At 41.1% G+C, this 19,904-nt stretch overlaps 1 protein-coding gene across 1 annotated transcript in view; it reads right to left on the minus strand.

The window, feature by feature from the left end:
* The window catches only part of galnt9 (polypeptide N-acetylgalactosaminyltransferase 9), a 129,975-nt gene that overhangs the window by 67,069 nt on the left and 43,002 nt on the right, over positions 1-19,904 (minus strand). Inside the window, exon 4 of the mRNA XM_036598955.1 lies at positions 12,807-12,981. Coding sequence (XP_036454848.1) covers positions 12,807-12,981 — 175 coding nt within the window. The remainder of the gene's footprint in view (positions 1-12,806; positions 12,982-19,904) is intronic.

The raw sequence follows: 19,904 nt of genomic DNA on the forward strand, positions 1-19,904 counted from the left end.
TATGTACGTACCTGTGTAATGATAATGCTACATGCAATTAAAATATGTCCTGTGTGCATTATCTATACAATGATCCTAGTTTTCAAGCAGTCTTTGGAGAAAATTAGAACTAAAAAGCTTTAAACATTTATTTGAATATTTCTAATTCTAACATTACAATAAATACAAATAACATTAATATAGTAAGTTGTAGTTTTACGTTCATCATTTCCAAACCTCTCCTTAAAGGAGTCCAGTGTTATCCGTATTATTTATGATCCAATGCGCGCTTCATCTGATCAATACTTCATTCTGTTAAATCAGGTGCTGCTGATGGAGTTAAACAAATCCGTGTGACGTCTGGAGGAGAATTCTGGAAACTCATAGATCAACTACAGACTTCAAAATAAAGAAATTCTCGTTACTTTTTACTCTATTTGTGTTCATTTACATTCATTATAATGATATATGGTGATTTTACAAGAACAAACACACTCACTGTCCAGATAAACGACCTTAAATGTACTGTATGTGAAAGTGTCTATTGCCGATTGTCCACTGCGTGGTATTGACTCGACTCGCCTTTGTTGGTTCTCCATTAGGCAAACCTGCTACTATTTTCACTATCACCTCCGTCAAGGTTCCAAGTGAGCTGGGCCGATACTAAAAGGTAACGTGGAAAACCTTCAGACTGCTGATTGGTCGGAAAGAATTGCTAATCACATATGCTAACATTAGCTACCACGTTAGCGTAGCCTCTCGTCGCCTTTGAGCACCAGAATCGTCTCGTCGTCTGACGTAGTTTTTACCAAAATCTCGTTTTTTAGCAGTCTTTTGTTTTGCTGCGTGTGGTGTCGCAACGACGACCAGCTACACTGAGGAGGTTCTTATATCTGCCGTGGAAAACGAAGTAGCTGGTTCCAAAAACGAGTCAAGTGGAACCACAGCTTTTATATCCAGACCAATTTCTAGTTATGCCCATTGCTGTCTGACTTTCAAAGTCAGGACTCTTTCTGTCCTGCATTCTTAGAAAAGATGGTTCTTCAAGTGTTCTTTAGTAAAGGCAATGGTTCTATTTAGAACCATCAGTTCCATTTAGCATGCTTAAATGGTTCTTTCCATGGTAAAATGGTTCTTCATATTGATGGAGAATGCACTGTAGTTCTGCTATTGTTATGATGGCAAGGTTGCATACAATGGAAGAACTCATTGTTGCTACACACAACCCATACACAACACATTCTCCATCAACCTGAAGAACCATTTCACCATGCAAAGAAACATTTAAGCATGAAATGGTTCTATACAGAACTTACGGTCCTAAAGAGAATCACTCTCTTTACTAAAGAACCTTTTTTAGAGTGTAAAAATGTGTGAAACCCTTTTAAACTCCTGTAGACGAGAAGTGTAGCTGAGCGTTCTAACAAGGTCAGTTCTCGGCCGCCCATCCGTCTCACTTATCTCACCCAGTGCCAGTCCACATTACCATAATATGAACAATAGGATGTATTTGCACCCTCAGCTTATGAATATATTTATGGCTGCAGTTATCAAATCCACCTCGGCCGAGGGAGGCACAGGCCCTGCCTGTTCTACATAATTCATATCTACACTCAGGAATGATCTTCGTTGGTTCCTCACGGTGCAACCAAAGTGTGGAACCACAGAGGAAGCTGGCGAGTAAGTAAAATAATCAGATACGCAGCTGGTGTCGGAGATCTGACCTACAAAACATGAACATGCGACACAGTGGGCGGGACAGCGAGGCAGAACGGTATGGACAAATATTGGGTTCTTTTGTAAATGGTTCTATATAGAACGAGGAACACTCAAAGAGCCCTTTGCATGATTAAAGCGTTCTTTGCATCGTGAAAGGGTCCTTCAGATTTTATTTTTTAGTTCCCTAAAAATCATGAGGCCTTCTCTGAAGACTCATCTGGAAACTCATCTGGAGCTGTGATTGGTCGGTATGCAGTAAACAGCACTGTGATTGGTTGGGGGGCTCCTGCATATTGTAGTTTTCTGCAGTATCAGTACTGTAAAGGAAAATATCATGATATCTAACAAAAGAAAGCAGAAAAGAAGAGAGAAGAGGAGAGGAGACAAGATGAAAGAAGAAGATAATAGAAGAACATCAAAGAAGAGAAGAGAAGAGAAGAGAAAAGAAGAGAAGAGATAGGTAGGGAAGAAGAAGAGAAGAGGAGACGAAAGAAGAGAATATGAGAAGAAAAGACAGGAAGAAAAAAGAAAAGAAGAAAGAAAAAGAGGAGAAAAGAGTAGAAGAAAATAGATGAGGAGAAGAAGAGAAGAAAGGAGAAGAGAAGAAAAAAAGCGTTCTTTGCATCGTGGAGGGGTTCTTCAGATTGATGGAGAATGTGCTATAGTTCTCATAAAACCTTTTGAAAATGGTTCTACATAGCAACAAAAAGGGTTTTTCTATTGTAACAAGCCTGACATCATATCAATAGAAGAGCCCATTTTGGTGCTATACAGAACCATTTCAAAAAGGTTCTATTTAAAACCATATTCAAGAACACTGATTGGTTGAGTGCTCATTTGCATATTGTGTATTTGTGCCGTATCAGTACTGCAAAGGTAAATAACATAACAATTAATAAACGATATATTGTGCAGAATAAATAAATGCTAATTTTCATACATATAACATCCACCATACAACATCCATAGAGCAACCCCCTAGCAACCACCTGGGATACCATAGCAACCACATAGCAACACCATAGCTCAAGCTTAAAGCTGAAAAAAATTACACTTGGGAATTTTATAGTTTCCTAAAATCATGAGCCTTCTCTGAAGACCAAAAAGACATGGAGGTTTTACTGGACTACATGAATTCATCGATTCACCAAAACACCCACAGAAACTCATCTGGAGCTGTGATTAGTCGGTATGCAGTAAACAGCCTGTGATTGGTTGGGGGGCTCATTTGCATGTTGCAGTTTTCTGCAGTATCAGTACTGTAAAGGAAAGATATATTGTGCAGAATATTTAAAAGCTAATTTTGACACATAACATCCACCACACAACATTCACCTAGCAACCACCTGGGATACCATAGCAACCACATAGTAACACTATAGCTCAAGCTTAAAGCTGAAAAAATTACAGTTGGGTATTTTTTAGTTTCCTAGAAATCTTGAGACCATCTCTGAAGACCAAGAAGACACAGAGGTTTTATTGGACTACATGAATTCATCAATTCATCAAAACACCCCCAGAAACTCATCTGGAGCTGGGATTGGTTGGTATACAGTAAAGAATACTGTGATTGGTTAGATGGCTCATTTGCATATTGCAGTCTTCTGCAGTATCAGTACTGTAAAGGCAAACATCACGATAACAAACGATATATTGTGGCAAATATATGCTCATTTTCACATAACGCCACCGTCCAAAGAAAACAAGTATCTCCAAAATTTTACAGGAGACGCAAAAACCTTAACTTTTAATGTAAGTTAATGTAAAGATGTTTTATTTCAAGCTATTTTGGAGCGTTTCTATTGGTCCATTCATCAGGAAATTTTCACACAATGTGAAGAACACCTGCCATGAAGAAATGCAGAAAAATAAAAAAAGGAGACAAAAATGGAGATTCATGTTTTTCTCCGGACAGCGACGATATATAAGCACATTTCTCATGTATGTATGATTCAGATGTAAACGAGCTGTCAGACGCCTCCTGCTAAACAAATGCAAAGTGTGTGTGAATATGTAGCGCCGAGCACCAGCCTCTGTTTGTTTATCTCAGAGTGTGAAACAAACATCACCAGTAAACATTCACAGCACAGCGTATGTGTGTGTAGGATCTGGAAACACATCGCGCTGAGCGGTTTCCTGTAACAGGAACGCAGGAAAATGTGTTTCATACTGAAGGTGCTGAAATGTTTAACACTGAGTCGGCGGCGAACTCAGTGACACCATGATAAACATAATCTACTCATTTTAACTGTTCGGATAATTTACATAAAACAGAACAAATCATAGCAGAGAAGAAAGAAGACGAGAAGAAAAGAGCAGAAAGAAGACAATACAAGAGAAGATGAAAGAAAAAGAGAAGATATGAAGGGAGAGGAGGTGAGGAGAAGAAACGAGAAGAGAAGAGGGGAAGAAGAGAAGCGGAGATGAAAGAAGAAGAGAAGAGGAGGAGACAGGAAGAGAAGAGAGAAAAAGAGGAGAGAAGAGAATAGAAGAAAAGGCATGAAGAAAAGAAGAGAAGAAAGGAGAAAAGAAGAGAGAAGAGGAGACAAGATGAAAGAAGAAGAGAAGAGAAGAGAACAGGAGATGAAAGAGGAGAATAGGAGAAGAGAAGAAGAGACAGTAAGAGAAAGGAAAAGAAGGGAAGAAAGAAAAAAAGGAGAGGAAAGAAGATGAGGAGAAGAGGAGAAAGGAGAAGAAAAAAGAATACAAGAGGAGACGAAAGAAGAACACAATATGAGAAGAGAAGGGAAGAAGAGAATAGAAGAGATGAAGAGAAAAAAGGAGAAGAGAAGAGACCAGAGGAGATGAAAGAAGAGAGAAGAAAAGAAGAGAAGAGAGGAGAGGAAAGCAGATGAAAGAAGAAGAGAAGGAGAGGGAAGAAGAGAACAGAATAGACGAAAAAGAAGAGAGGAAGAAAGGAGAAGAGAAGAGAGGAGAGGAGAGATGAGAAGAGATGAAGAGAAAAGATGAAGGGAAGAGAAGAACAAGAAGAGAAGAAAGTCGGAGGTTTCAGGATGAGCAGATTGAGAACAGACGGCTGAGGAAATTTTACACAGTGACTTCAGGCTAAATATGATCTGCTTTATTTGAATTGTTTGGATGATTTACACACAGATCACATCGATACCTGATAGACTGTGGAGAGAGACACCGACACACAGGCTCATATAACAGACACAGTAACCGCTGCTCTCTCTTAATGGACAAACCTTATGCAAATGACCTCAGCACTGACCAATCACATTGCTTTTATGAGGCAAGAAAGGCTTGTCTTGCTTGCTGTAGTCAAGCTAGACGCGCATGTTTAGCAGGAGTTCTGTCCTTTTGTTTTTGTTTCGTCTTGTTTTTAGCAGTTGCAGTTAAACTTAAATCTAAAGAAATAAAAAAATAAAAAAATTGATAATCTTAAAATCTGGTAATGGTGCCTCCCCCTACAGCACCCCCCCCCACCGATGTGTCGAGTAAAGAATAAATTAATACAAACTGCAAATGTCTTCATTTCATTTACAAATAAAACAATCTTTAGCTGCCTCAACAGTCCAGCAGACTCCAGAACCTTCTCAAAGCTTGTACTGGTACAGGAGCATGCTTAAATGGTTCTTTGCATGATGAAATGGTTATTCAGATTGATGGAGAATGTGTTGTATATGGTTCTATATAGCACCAAAGTAGGTTCTATAGCTACAATGTCAAGCTTGTAACAATAGCAGAAGCCTTGTTGGTGCTATCTAGAACCCAACACATTCTCCATCAATCTGAAGAACCATTTCATGTGCGAAGAAACATTTAAGCATGCAAATCGTTCTTTGAGTGTTCATGGTTCTATACAGAACCACTGTCTTTACTAAAGAACCATCTTTAAGACTGTATGTGTAATATGAATTTTCTAATCTTAATCTTCAACTCAGGAAGTATAAAGAATGAAACACAACGCATTCTGTTGGTTCTGCAATGTTAGAGCTGTTTTCTGTGTTTCTCCACAAAGTCAGGATATTTCCGAGCTGAAAATGTATGAAAACACACACAGATATGGATTTAGAGCAGCTCAGCGCGGGCCGGAGAGGGTTTACGCCGCCGGGATGAAAGGCCAAAGTCGAGGCATGAATAATCGATAATGCTCAAACAAAGGCCTCCTCCTCGATCCATATAATAACAGCCAAATCCCCCCCTTTGCACCGGGGCGTCCCTCAAAGGTCAAACACGTCTGATAAATATCACAGAACTGTGGACTCTTCCTGTGGACAAATACTGTAACATGCACACGTCTGCACTGATATTTACACAGATTAGGACATCAGCTTCACACGTGCAAACAAGCTGTCTGTACACAACCATCTCTAATGCATTCACACTCATTTAGCATTGGTCAAAAGTACAGGTACCCCTTAAACCATGAAGATCTACACACAAAAGTGCCCAATTCTGTCTTTTAATCTACTTTTCTCCCTTAAATCGACCAAATCGAACATCTCGCCAGCTTTCTGTGAGCCACGGCAGTGAGGACTGTCTATCACTGTGTGAAAGATGCAGCAGGGTCCTGGATTGTTGGAGGCTGTGTGTGTTTTTCAGAGTGATATCAATAAGAACCGTAGGACTCTCAGGGTGTTTTCACAGTGAGTTCTTTTCCAGACTCAAGACTGCTTGGTCTGTGAGTTCAGCTGTTCTTGGGCCTATGAGTGGAACACAGAACCGATCTCTGGTCTGGTCTGGTCTGGTCTGGTCTGGAAATCGGTGGTCTGTTTGCTTCCAGTGAGGACATGTAGCTTATTCACTTATTGTTAATTATTCTCCCCACAAGGGGGCGCTATTAGCACTCATGTAGCTTTTGTGTGCATCACTGAAATAGAGTTAACCCACACCAGCAGGATCTCACCAATGCACTTACATTTCACTGTTATAAGTTGCGGGTAAGAAGAACAGCTAAAGACAGACTGAATGTACTGCAGATAAGAACGCAGTTGTGTTGAACTTGTTGATCCAGGATGAACAGCTTGGTGGATAGCTAGGTTAGCTAACAGGCTAAAAGGCTACGCTAATAATAATCCTTTTTAGGTTTTAGATTTAATTATTGAGCTTTTACTGTAAAACTGAAACTCATAGAAAAACACAGAGAACAACTGTTTTTGAAATATTTAGATTAAGTTACCGACAAGTTTTGTACATATTTTAAGTAAGGTTGGTTTTCTCAGTGCTGGGTAAACAGCGCCCCCTGATGATGCAGAGTCTTAGAGTCTATTAAACGTCTGAATTTGCTGATTTAGCTGACAGTGATTAGTGTAGAGAGGAATGTTGTTGCTGTTCATTTTTTATTTGTATTGCTCTTGTACGTTTTCTATCCATATCTCGTGTAATCTGGAATATATATATTATATATATGTACATATATATACACATATATATACACACACATAAATGTATATATATATATACACACACATAAATGTATATATATATATATATATATATATATATATATATATATTCATATTCTATCCCCTGTGTACCTGCATCTTATTTATCTACCTCAGACTCACATATTGCACATATGGAAACGTGTACAACTGTACATATCATAGCTTTTATTTCATAACTTATTACTGTACAAAAATTATGTTAATGTGTATATTAAGAGTCTAATGTGTATATATTTTATTATATACTTTATTTATTTTTGTATATTTAAGTACCATAAGGGGGCTACACACCTAAGATGTTCACTCACCTTCACACCTGTGTAAATATGATGTGACAATAAACGTGATTTGATTAGATTTGAATCCATCATGGCGGACAATCATAATTAAAGGCTGGTTAAGGTTTCAGCAGATTAAGGCTTTAATCACAGATTTGTTAATCCATGTTTGATATTAAATGGTGCAACAAAATTCAATTTAAAATAAAACCTAAATTAACAAAACCTTCATTAGTTCTAAACTCTGTTTAATTTTATCCTTGTCGGCGCCGCCCACCCATTACAAATCATTTCTGAAGTAATCACAGCTCAGTTCTCGTGTCTGAGGGCTGTTCTGGGTTGGAGTTGATCTGCTTCGTGTAAAGAGAGCAACACTTTTTCAAAAATGTACGTACCGATTTTGTAACATGTAATCAGTGAACATGAAAGGTGGTGCTTAGTGAAAGAAGGCAAGCGTGTGTCGGAGTTCTGTTTACAAGCTGACACACAACAGAGTCCATCCCGAACGCGGTGACAGGCTGACAGACTCAAATTAGAGAGCAATTACAGCAGCGGTGTGATCCGTTATGTGCTGTTTACAGGTGCCATTCACTCTGCGGATCCGGAAAACTCTGGAATTTTACAGCCACACGTACAGAACCAGGCAAAACTGAGAGATCATCCCTCAAAATGGGCTGTTTTTCCCGATGTTCTTGATGTTTATACTAAGAAGTACATTTCTGAAACTTTAACAAAGTTTGCATCCTATATCAAACTATATATATTTTATATATGTTTATCATCAATATATGTTTTTCAACAATATGAGCCATTTAACATTAATGTAGGCTAATGTGGGATGATTTTATTTTATTTGGGATCATTTTTATTGGTTCCGTTTATCGCAAAATTAAAAATTAAATGAAAAAAGCATCTGGAGTTTTCAAAAAATGAAAAACTGTACACTCTTAAAAAAGAGGTTCTTCAAGGGTTCAATAGTAAAGAAAATGGTTCTATACAGACCCATGAACATGAAGAACCAACTGCAGGCTTAAATTATTCTCTGCATGGTAAAATGGTTCTTCAAACTTATGGAGAATGTGCTGTATATGGTTCTGCTATTGCTACAAGCTTGACATCATAACAAGAGCAGAACCCTTTTTGGCACTACATAGAACCATTTCCCCATGCAAAGACCGTTTAATGGTCGTTTGAGTGTTCTTTGAGTGTTCCTGTCTTAAACAGAACAGTTTTCTTTACTAAGGAACCCTTGAAGAAGCATTTAGTTTTGAATCAACAGTGATTTATGGAATCAAAGGGCTGCAGATGAATCAAACTGATTTATAGCTTGTTTATTTTTTTAAAATGCAGTATCTGTTCTGGAGGCAAACACTGTTCAGTCATGAATCAGATCAATAAAACCTCTGAACAAACCGTCACGCATGTCTTCGCCGAACGCACTCGTTCAACACTCGTCCAGCCTGCGGAGAACCGCCACTTCCCTCTGATTAGATTCTTCAGTGGCAGAACAAAGCGGAAAAGCTCATTAATGGTTAATCCATAACTCCCAAATGGAGGTCATATTCCTCTAACGAGCGGCCTTAATTAGGATTAATTGCTGCTGAGGTAACAGGGTGACGCAGGGCCGGCTCTGCAGGCCTGTCGCTGCGGATCAGCGCTTTAATTCAGGATTTACTCCCAACATCAACAAGACTTCTTCAGTGTTTGAAGGAAGACGGTTTATTCAGGCAGCCTGATTAAACTGCAGAGGGGAATTAACAGGTACAGGTGTGCAGCATCAGCCTTTACAGGTGCAGGTAAATCTCTCACCTGAATTACTTCACATTACAGTTCTTTAGGAAACGTTTATCTAGCACCCTGATTTGATTTGCTTATTTTGGTACAATCAATAATTATGTAATAAAAAAGAAAAAACCTGATTAAACGTTTTACAGTATGGAACAGCCGACAGACAATAAAACAACAGATCAAGCTTATTTTTCTGTTTGAAATCGTGGCTAAAAAATTTGGCCACACTTTATGGAATATTATTACAATCAAATATAATCAATACTGACATTCCAATTCACTGGAATCTCAGTTTACCTTACTTTGACTTGTCAAAGTTCATCTAATAGGTGTAATGAGATTCTGTTAGATGAAGTAAGTGATTTTAAAAACTGCTTAAGGGTCCAAACACTACAATTTTGTGATATTTACTACAATTTGAAAACTAAAGATCACCTTTTCATTTAATATTTCATGATACAGACCAGTAAAAATGGTCCCAAATAAAATAATTTTACATTCACCTACATTAATGTTCAAGAGCTCATATCATGGAAAAACACTTTCTAAAAAATTGTGTGTAAACGTTGTTAAATTTCAAAAAGGTGGCATTTACTCCCCAGTACATACATCAAGAACAAGCCGTAAAAAAGAGATCATTTTTGTTTTGATTTCACTGTTTTTGTGATGTCACAAAACTAACTAGCTTCAAGTTCAGGCCTTTCCAAAGAAGAATACATTATTTCTTAAGCTGCATTTAAGCTAGAATTGGCATCAACTGTGATTACGTAACACTGCTAGCTTGGCGCTAACAACACTACAAAATGTTCATAGGGACGCAAATGGGAATTAGCATGCTAGTGGTTAACCAGACAATACAAAACTACGTCTAAAACAAATTACCACATGTTTGCATTAAACACTGCCGTTTACTGACACAACTGGCAGATCGTCATAGTTTCCCAGCATAAACCAAAACACAGTAGTTAGGACACCATGTGCCCTCGGTCCCATTCCAGCTCCTCATGCTCGTCATTACTCTCGCCTGTGTCTTGTTTGTTTGTCTTGGTTCCACTTACTGAGAAAAAGGACTGCTTTAGCAGCTGATTAGCAATGGTAGCTATTTCCTTATTTTTCTAATCGCAACTATCACTTAGGTCCCTTAATCCCCAATCAGGCTATCTGCTGACCCTTTTGCAACAGGCAAAAATACCAAACACCAAAATCAATCTATCTAGTGAGCTAACAAGCTAGCGTTAGCAGTGCTTTTACATAATAGCCTTAGCCAGGGGTGTCAGGCATGGGCTCACCTCATTTCCCTCAGCAGAACCTGACAGATCGTGCTAAAGTTCTAATTGAACAGAATGTTGATGATGATAAAATAGTGATACATGTGAAAAAATTACTTTTCTTTGCCTCACAGCGCCCTGCATGTATCCCTCCACCATGAATGGAGTTTAAGTTCTCTAAACTATCCTAAAACAGTGTCTCAGTCATCAGGCAGTGAATTCATAACCATTTCACTGTAGGAACTTTCTGTGAGGGAGCTTTTAGAGGGGGACGTCTGGTTCCTATCACCACCACTATGAACAAATCTGTCTAGGTAAGTGTGGCATGCGCCCACCCCCCGGGCCCCGACGATGACGGCCGCGAGAGCCGGCAGGAGGGCAGGGCCCGAACACCCAGCGGCGACGAACCGCGGCCTGGACGGCAGGGAGAGAGCCGCGAGTGGGGAGGGGGCGGAGCGCAAAGCCCGAGCTCGTCCGAGTAACCCGAGTGACGGCAGGGGGTGGAGGAAGACGACGACGGTGCCGGCAACGAGAGGCACCAGGGCAAGGAGCGAGTCCCGAGCTCCGCCGCCTGGGCCCCGCCCCCTGTTACGTTGCAAGGCCGCTCCACTACACCTCACGTTCAATCCGGGCGGCTGAGCTGCAAGCTGGGGGCGGTGACGAGGAGGCGGTGACGAGGAGGCGGAGCAGCGAGCTCTCGTTCCCTCTCGGCTCAGGTGCTCACGCTGCCCTTAATGAGAGGCAGCTGATGCTGATCTGGCTGGCAGCGTGAGCGCCTTTTAAAAGAGCTGAGAGGGAACACAGAGAGAGAGAAAGGGACGAGCAGCCGCCACAAGAGCAACAAAGACTTAAGAGCTGAAAAGCTTGAGTGTGAGAGACTGAAAAGTCTAGCCAGCTTAAGACACTGAAAAGTGGCCAGCATAGTTTGGTTGTTTTGAGTTGTGTTTATTTTGTGGGTAAATAAAGATATGGCTGCTGCGACTGTGGACCCTGCCTCCAGCGTCCTCCTTGAGCCCGGGGCAGCACATGCGGTGCTACAGTAACCACATCTTAACTACTTAATTATGCAGAGAATCTGGAAAAGTCCTCTTTATTGTGGGAGTGTAATGGACTGGTTTATGTAGTAAGCTGGGTATGAAACACGAGGAGGACTGAAAATGTCTGTGTATGATCGTGAATAATAGAAAGAGAGGAGGAGGAGCCAAACAAACATGGTGGTGTTGTCTTTGTTTTTGATATTTCAAAGTTCCATCTTCTTTTGCCTGACTGTGCATTTTATTGATGTATTTTCATCTCTATTTTGAAAACTTCCATAAATAAGCATGTAATGTACCTGTAAAGTTTATTTCAGAGCCCCTGCTGAGGAACTGCCTCTGTACAAAGTGAACATCATGGATTTCTGGAGAGACGCCATGAATAATAAAGCAATAACAATAACAAGCGAAGCAGAGTAAACCTCCCTTCCCGTGATAAAATCACTGTAACGCACGGCCTCAAGTGAATCATTGCTTTTATAAAACGGCGGCCAACATGAAATAAATATGATCAAATTTTTTAGAAAATAAATTTAAGTTATTAATAATAATAATCAACATTAACAAGTATTCCGCCAAGAAATGTAGCTCCTTTAGAGTTTGGTATCATTGCCAAGTAACCAAGGACCTCTGAATGAGAACGTTCAGTCGCCCATCACTGTTCACTGCGGTCATTTCATGAATTTGTAAAACTTTTTGTTGTACTCAGACTCATCCACGCTCGATAAATGATGCACTGTTTGGACGTAGAGGCTAGAACTTCTAAACTTTCATATCTAGAACACTATTTAGGGAGTACAGAGCCGTTTGGGATTCAGTCTGGGTTTGACGCGACTTCTGACTGAAACACGGACATTTGAAGTGTGTAAAACATTCAGGAGACATTTTTAGGCTTTTATACTGCAGTTTTATAGTGAATCACACTGTAGGTGCTTTAATTCAAGCCTGTGATATTAATGATGGAGCTGTTTAGCATGTTTGCTATGTTTTAGCCTGTTAGCTAGCTGACCAGCCTGGTTCTACATAAGAATATAAGCTGTGAGCCTCTCAGTTTAAACAAAACAGGTTCTCACTTCATCAGTGCACTCGGTGCTCCATGAGATCAGCGTTAGAGTCAGAGATTATTCATTAACAGCTGAAGGGTTTTTCGTGCTGGCGCAGTGATACAGAGCTCAGTCGCTGTGAGGCATCATAGGAGTCGTATATCGTGGATTTTACAACGGCTTTGAACGCGGCTCAGCCAATCAGATTTTAGGGCCGGAACTATCGTTTTATAAAACTCAGTTTAGCGTGTGGATCCGCCCATATGGGTGTAAACAAACTCACCAGGCTGTGTTGAACTCCACATGGGCGTCGAAGAAGCCCACCACCGGCGCCGTAGCAGCGTTCCAGCCGTGAATCCTGGCCCGGATCAGCCCCTCTCGCTTGGCGTTCCTAACGATCTTCACCAGGCCGGGATAGCGCTTATTCACATACTGATCCAGATTAAACTTCAGCTCCACTGAGAAAACAACAACAAACAACACACGTTAGTAAACAAAACACGTCTCTGTTTATCCTGCTTTCTTTCATTTTGGGCTGGATTTTAAAAAAGCTCAGAATATTAGTGTGTCCACCATCCCTCACTCCTTCATCTCCACCATCCCTCACTCCTTCATCATCTCCACCATCCCTCACTCCTTCATCATCTCCACCATCCCTCACTCCTTCATCATCTCCACCATCCCTCACTCCTTCATCTCCACCATCCCTCACTCCTTCATCTTCACCATCCCTCACTCCTTCATCTCCACCATCCCTCACTCCTTCATCATCTCCACCATCCCTCACTCCTTCATCATCTCCACCATCCCTCACTCCTTCATCTCCACCATCCCTCACTCCTTCATCTCCACCATCCCTCACTCCATCATCTCCACCATCCCTCACTCCTTCATCCCTCACTCCTTCATCTCCACCATCCCTCACTCCTTCATCATCTCCACCATCCCTCACTCCTTCATCTCCTTCATCACTCCTTCATCTCCACCATCCCTCACTCCTTCATCATCTCCACCATCCCTCACTCCTTCATCTCCACCATCCCTAACAGAATTAACAGAAATGAGGTATGATTTCTGGTAATCTGTAAAACGTAACAAAGTCCATATGACAAATGACCTACAGGCTGAATATGTAAATATATAAAGAAAATACATTTTTTTAAGAAAACAATAAAACAGTCTCAAGAGAACATTTTGAATATATTATGAGATATATTTATGAGAATTGCATTTAAGAACATTTAATGGAACTTTTTAGGTTCTTAAGTTTTTTTGCATGTGGTGAACTTCATAACTTTTATTATTACTATTATTAACTGGAACTGACAGATTTAAAGTGATTAAAGTGTTTTAAAATAGCTTTTAATCAAAATCACAAGAAGCCCACTGTACTTGGTTTAGCCTCTGTTTTGCTAACACATTTAATCCTTTTTCTCAGTAGATACAAAATGTATTTTCTGCCTGTTTTGAGCTCCTCAGTTAAACTAATATCTATTTCTTCAATAACACTGATGGAATGTATTTGGAAGAAAATGTAGCTGATTTATAAAACTGGAAGCAAACTGGGTTTCTGTCTTTGTGTCACACATTCCTCTGGCTCAGGGGTCTCCATGGACTCCATCCTCTGGGAGATCACATGACTCCTGACCCTCCATCACACTCCAATCACCGTTCTGTGTCTCCTGAGTCCTAATCTACATCACCTGTTGACCTCTCACTAGTGTTAGTATAAAGCTTGACTGTTTTTCTGTGTTTTGACTTTTCCCTTTTTGCCTGACCCCTTTTGGACTGATGTTGCCTCATGTTGTTGTGTTTGTACCGGGAGATTCACTCGAAAGAGGCCCCGAATATTCTGCTGTAACTCCCTTTAGGATGAATCAATCTGAACCAAAAAAATACCCCACATACCTTGACGTATGTGTGATCGATTGCATTACATGTGATGCTGAAAGACACATTTTGACACAGTGCTCCATGTTCCTAAACGTATCGGCAAGCATTAGAGAGGTTGGACGTTGTGACGGCTGTCCGGCGCCTACCTCATCGCTCCGACGCAGGGGCATCCTGGCTTGTTTGAAGCTCCACATACTGAGAAGCACATTGCACGTTATTTCGTTCAGATTGCTTCGTCCTAGAGAGAGTTAGTACAGAATATTCAGGGCCTCTTTCGGGTGAATCTCCCTGTACTTGCTGCCTTTTTTGGATTTGACCTGTGCCTTTTTCTGACCGAGATTTTGGATAACGATTCACAGCAAAGCCATTTTTGCGTGAGTCATTCTGTCATGTTACACTGTAGGTGAGCAACATTACCAGTTATAACATTATTTTATTGGACATCAACAAAAGTTGTCTGCTTTATCTCAGCTTGGCTGTCACTGTGGAGAAGAGCTTAGCTTAGAGAGGGTTCTCACCGCCCTCCTTCAGCCCTCATTGCTCACTAGCAGCTCAACAACATAAGTCCTAGTTCATCAGAGATACAGGGACAACACATTTTAGTTGATAATATTAATTACAAATATATGAGTTCTTCCTCAGCCAGAATGGTCACTAGGGGGCACTGCAGAAAGAGATTAAATATAGCACAGAAACAACATGCTTGGCATTAATTTGATTCAGCCATGTTGGCTAATGATGCTGGGCAGCGCACCGTGAGACCTGACAGCTCTGCAAGTTTATTTGGCAGGTTAGCTGGGCTTCCTGTGATGTGTGATGAGCCAAGAGGACTAATTTACTCATCATGCTCTGTCAAAGTAGCAGCGCCCGAAGTGCGTCCTGCTTAAAAAGGCACTTAAAAAGGCATCGCCTGAACACCACCAACTGTTCATGTCTCTCACTTTGGAGCTTTAGCATTTTATTTTAGACCAAAAAGATCAACAAAGAGGAAAACAGAGTCGTACAAACTGCAGTTCCTGTGCTGATGGATGATCTAAGAAGTTCAACTGCAGATACTTTTTTCCCGACTTTTGTTGTTGCTCAGCTGCTTTAACTTTTATTTTGTCTTTTCACTAAAGTGACAAAACTCTACACCTCTGCTGTGAATATTGTGGCCATCAATCCTGTCGATGCATCATAACATCCCAAAAACAAATGTAGGGCAATTAAAAATAAGAAGTTATTGCGTTCTCCGTGGACACAGCTGGGGTTCCGCGATAAAGAATTTATGACGCGGAAACATTTTATACAGCAGCAACAAAAAACAACACAAAATAAACAAACATTCATCCATCTTACGAGCAGAGAAGGTGGGAGATGGAGGACGTGAGGACTGTAGTAATATCTGAGATGTGAAATGTTTGCTGAGAGATGAGTTACGGAAAGCGCGATGCGCTGTTTGATTTGATTTAAGGTTTCCATGGTTTCCATCTGCAGCTGCAGGTTTGATATATGACAAAATCACGAGGAAACATACAGAGCTGGAATAATAAGTCTGATCTTCTTCTGTATGTATGTGTGATAGTGATGAAAGCCAATATCAGGCCTATTTTTACAGATTAGACTTAAACTTGGATTAAAGGGGAATTCCACTGATTTTTCAAAAATTCTGTATAATTCAATGTGTGAGATGTACACAGAGTGATTCAGAGAGGTTTGGTGTGAAATGGTTCAGATGTCTTTACAGTGGTGGTGATAGGAACCAGGGGTCGCCATGACTACAACACAAATATAGACATTTTATTTACTATCCAGAACCACCAGAGAACCTACACGAGTCTTCTGAGTCTATATGGAATGTTGATGATGGAAAATAGTGGAAAATCTGAAATAATAAGTTTTCTTCGGGGACTATTTTGCCTCACAGCGCCCTGCATGTATCCCTCCACCATGAATGGAGTTTAAGTTCTCTAAACTATCATAAAACAGTGTCTCAGTCATCAGGCAGTGAATTCATAACCAGTTCATGTAGGAACTTTCTGTGAGGGAGCTTTTAGGATCAGGGATCTATTTAAACCATTATTTTAATCCTGCTTTTAGTTTTACAGGAAATCTAGATTCAATTTAATCATGTACTTTAAACAAACTTGTAAATTTCAATTTGGGACTAAATTTAAAATCTCAGCCAAGTTTAATGCAACGGTGCTGCAAAGAAAAGAGCAAAGTATCTCCAAAATGTTAACTTTACAGGAGAAGGCAAAAACTCTCTTTACATTTAATGTAATTTATTGTTTTTCCATGTAATGTTGGACCATTTCTATTGGTTCATTCATCATGTTTATTTACATGATATAAGATGTGCTATTATCCTTATAAGTGTAGGGCAAGTATTGTAATTTCGTAAAACATTCTATGCATTTTACACGATTTTGACTATTTATTACTTAATCGTGTAACATTTCCTTCTGAAAGCAGCATTATTGTTGTGATAAAAAAAAACACCACACAAAAGCTAACCACCAAGCAAAAGATAACCACAAAAGTGGAAGCTAACCACCATACAAAAGATAACCACCCTACAAAAGATAACCACCAAGCGAATGCTAACCACCAAGCGGAAGCTAACCACCAAGCAGAAGCTAACCACCAAGCCCAAGCTAACCACCAAGCCCAAGCTAACCACCAAGCAAAAGATAACCACCAAGCAAAAGATAACCACTAAGTGAAAGATAACCACCAAGCCCAAGCTAACCACCAAGCTAAAGATAACCACCAAGCCCAAGCTAACCACCAAGCGAAAGATAACCACCAAGCCCAAGCTAACCACCCAAAAGTTATCCACAGACAACCATCAAGCGAAACCTTTTGTCAACCTGATATTTTTATTATTATGTGACAAAAGTTATACATAAAGTAGTGTTAGAGGTTCTCAGAAGAAACTTAGAAGAGTCAAGGTTCTGGTCCATAATTCACCTTCAATCACAGCTCAAACCGGCATGCAGACATAAATGAAAAATAGCTCTTGAGCTCGCCTGAGCTCTCACTGCTCACTGCTAGGCTCTCTGTTTAGCCTGTAGCTTCCTCCCTTCTGGCCTCAGAGTCCTTCAAAACAAGACTTCCCATAACAAAGGCTAAATATAAGCTACTGACCAGAATAACTGAACAAAACAGAACAAAGGCGGACTCTGTTAGGCTGGAGGAAAATCTGGATCATTCGTGGGTCCCTGAGGACCGACTCGAGAACCTGTGATTTACTGAATATTTGTGTGGTGTCAGATTTTATGCTGCTGTTCTATAAGACCTGTAAACCTCCTGAGGTTGTGCGTTACAGTGATGTTACCATGTGTAAGGGTGTTTAATTAAGCACAGCCATGAGAACATCATGTAAAACACGGCCTACAGTGGATCAGCGCTTTAATAAACAGCTCACACTACAACGTCTTCCTACACAGAAGAGTTAATCGAGCCCGTGGACAGAGATAACCTTAACCTCCCTTAAAAGAACAGCAACATGAGACCGGCGCTCCACCGATGTCTCTTTCTATGTGATTACTGTTGTTCCTCGAGTCATTTCAGAGGAACCGGCACTCGACACGAGGGGACAAGCCTCAGCACAATGAAAAGGTCAAGCAGAGCAGCCTGAATATTAATAGTTTAATGTCTGCTGAGAGGGGCAAGAAATCTGCATCACAAAACAGCCACGCCAATCACAGCGCTACAGAGTAGGTCGGTCCACCCACAATGCCGTGCGTTCGCTCTCTTAGGGATTAAGGCAACGCAAAAATCAAATTTCCCCAGCCCCTCAAATGAAGTTGATCAGCCAAGACACGTTTGCTTTTTTAGTTTTAGCACTGGAGCTACGGGGCTAATGTAGCTAACAAGTAATGGAAGTTTATACCCCACCGATTAGCACAGCGCTAACTACACACACAAATTCTCTCACAGTCTTGAGTGAAGTTGTTGAGAAAACTCAAAGACTTCATTACCAACTAACGTGGTGGAAAACGTCACAGATTTCATATGTAGTTCCAGTTGAAAATGCTTTAGGTCATGTTCTCGTGTCTCCATAGCAACGTCATCTGTTTTCATCATCATCATCATCATCATCATCATCATCACTTATTTATATAGCACCTTTCCCATGCTCAAGGATGCTTTACAATCACTACATAATCAACAATACATAACACAGAGCACACACACACACACACACACACACACACACACACACACACACACTCTCCACGGTTCCCACAGCTAGCGGAGGGGATTTCACTGACCACAGTATAGAGTCACTTAGCCAGCCCAGAAAGAGTCCTTAGCTGTGGGAAAGTCTCACACCGCAACTACCGTGCATCACACAGGAGGCGGCCCGGGAAGCCTCGAAAGCCGAACATGTCCGTTGCCACGAAGGGGTAGCATCTTCCTGCAGCCGAACACCACCAGTCCAGGCAGCCTCATAGCTGCAATGCAGCGTAACCCAAGCGGCCGGCCCGAGAGGCCTCGTAGCTGCGGCGTAGCGCTGCTCATGCAGCCCAACGCTGCCGGTACAGGCAGCCCCACAGCTGCAGTGCAGCGTCAACCAAGCGGCCGGCCCAGGCTGTGATGTCACGTCAATCAGGTCCCCAGTCCAGAGAGCCCTGCAGCGTCACAATATGCGCTCCCGACAAGACGGCTGTCCCAATTCTTAGATATCTCAAATATGCTGCCTACTGAGGTCTCTCATTTTGGCCCAATATCAAGAGAGCATCGGATGTTTCCTCAGCCGCTGAGGCAATCCCGCAATGCAGCGCGGCGCAACTTTTGTCTGAAGATGGCAGAAGCGCTTCACCAAGCAGCGACGTCATCTTCAAATGTAAGTTATTCTGATTTTCTGTTTATTTATCTTTTTCTAGTCACAAAGGTGCACAAATAGCCGATACTTTCCACGTTTGACCACAACTATTGTCTATTTTGCTGTTTCATTCAGAGCAAATACAATTAAAATCGCTATATTAACTGCCAGAGCAGATCCATGTTGGCTAACTGTGATTCTGACGGCTGAGGTCAGTAAGCGCCGGTCTCGTGCAGTGGGCGGGAACAAGCGGCGACGTCTTTGCTGTCTAACTAGAGCGTCTCATTTATCTGTCTTATAAGGACAGACGACGGTTGGAACGCTGCCTACGTAGACAGCTGCCTAGGTGGACAGCGGCTACTTAGAGAGCTCACTAGGTTTTGAGACACACCCGTAGTGTCACCCAAACAGCCACACACACTGTTTTATACCATACAAGTGTTTTCATCATAAGAGTTATGATTGGTGAGCTGCACAGAATTCACTCCTACATTATTGTAATCTCACCTTGGTGAGTGTACAGCAGCGTGTAGAAGCAGATAAACAGCTCACAGGGAGAGACAGACAGGCTAAAGTACAGCCTCCACACGGGGGGGTTAGTTCAACACACTGGGTGTGTTTACATGCACTCAATAATCTGATCATAATCTGATTTCTGCAGTTATCTGATTATTC

Source organism: Colossoma macropomum, unplaced genomic scaffold (assembly GCF_904425465.1).
Source record: "Colossoma macropomum unplaced genomic scaffold, Colossoma_macropomum, whole genome shotgun sequence".
Lineage (NCBI taxonomy): Eukaryota > Metazoa > Chordata > Actinopteri > Characiformes > Serrasalmidae > Colossoma > Colossoma macropomum.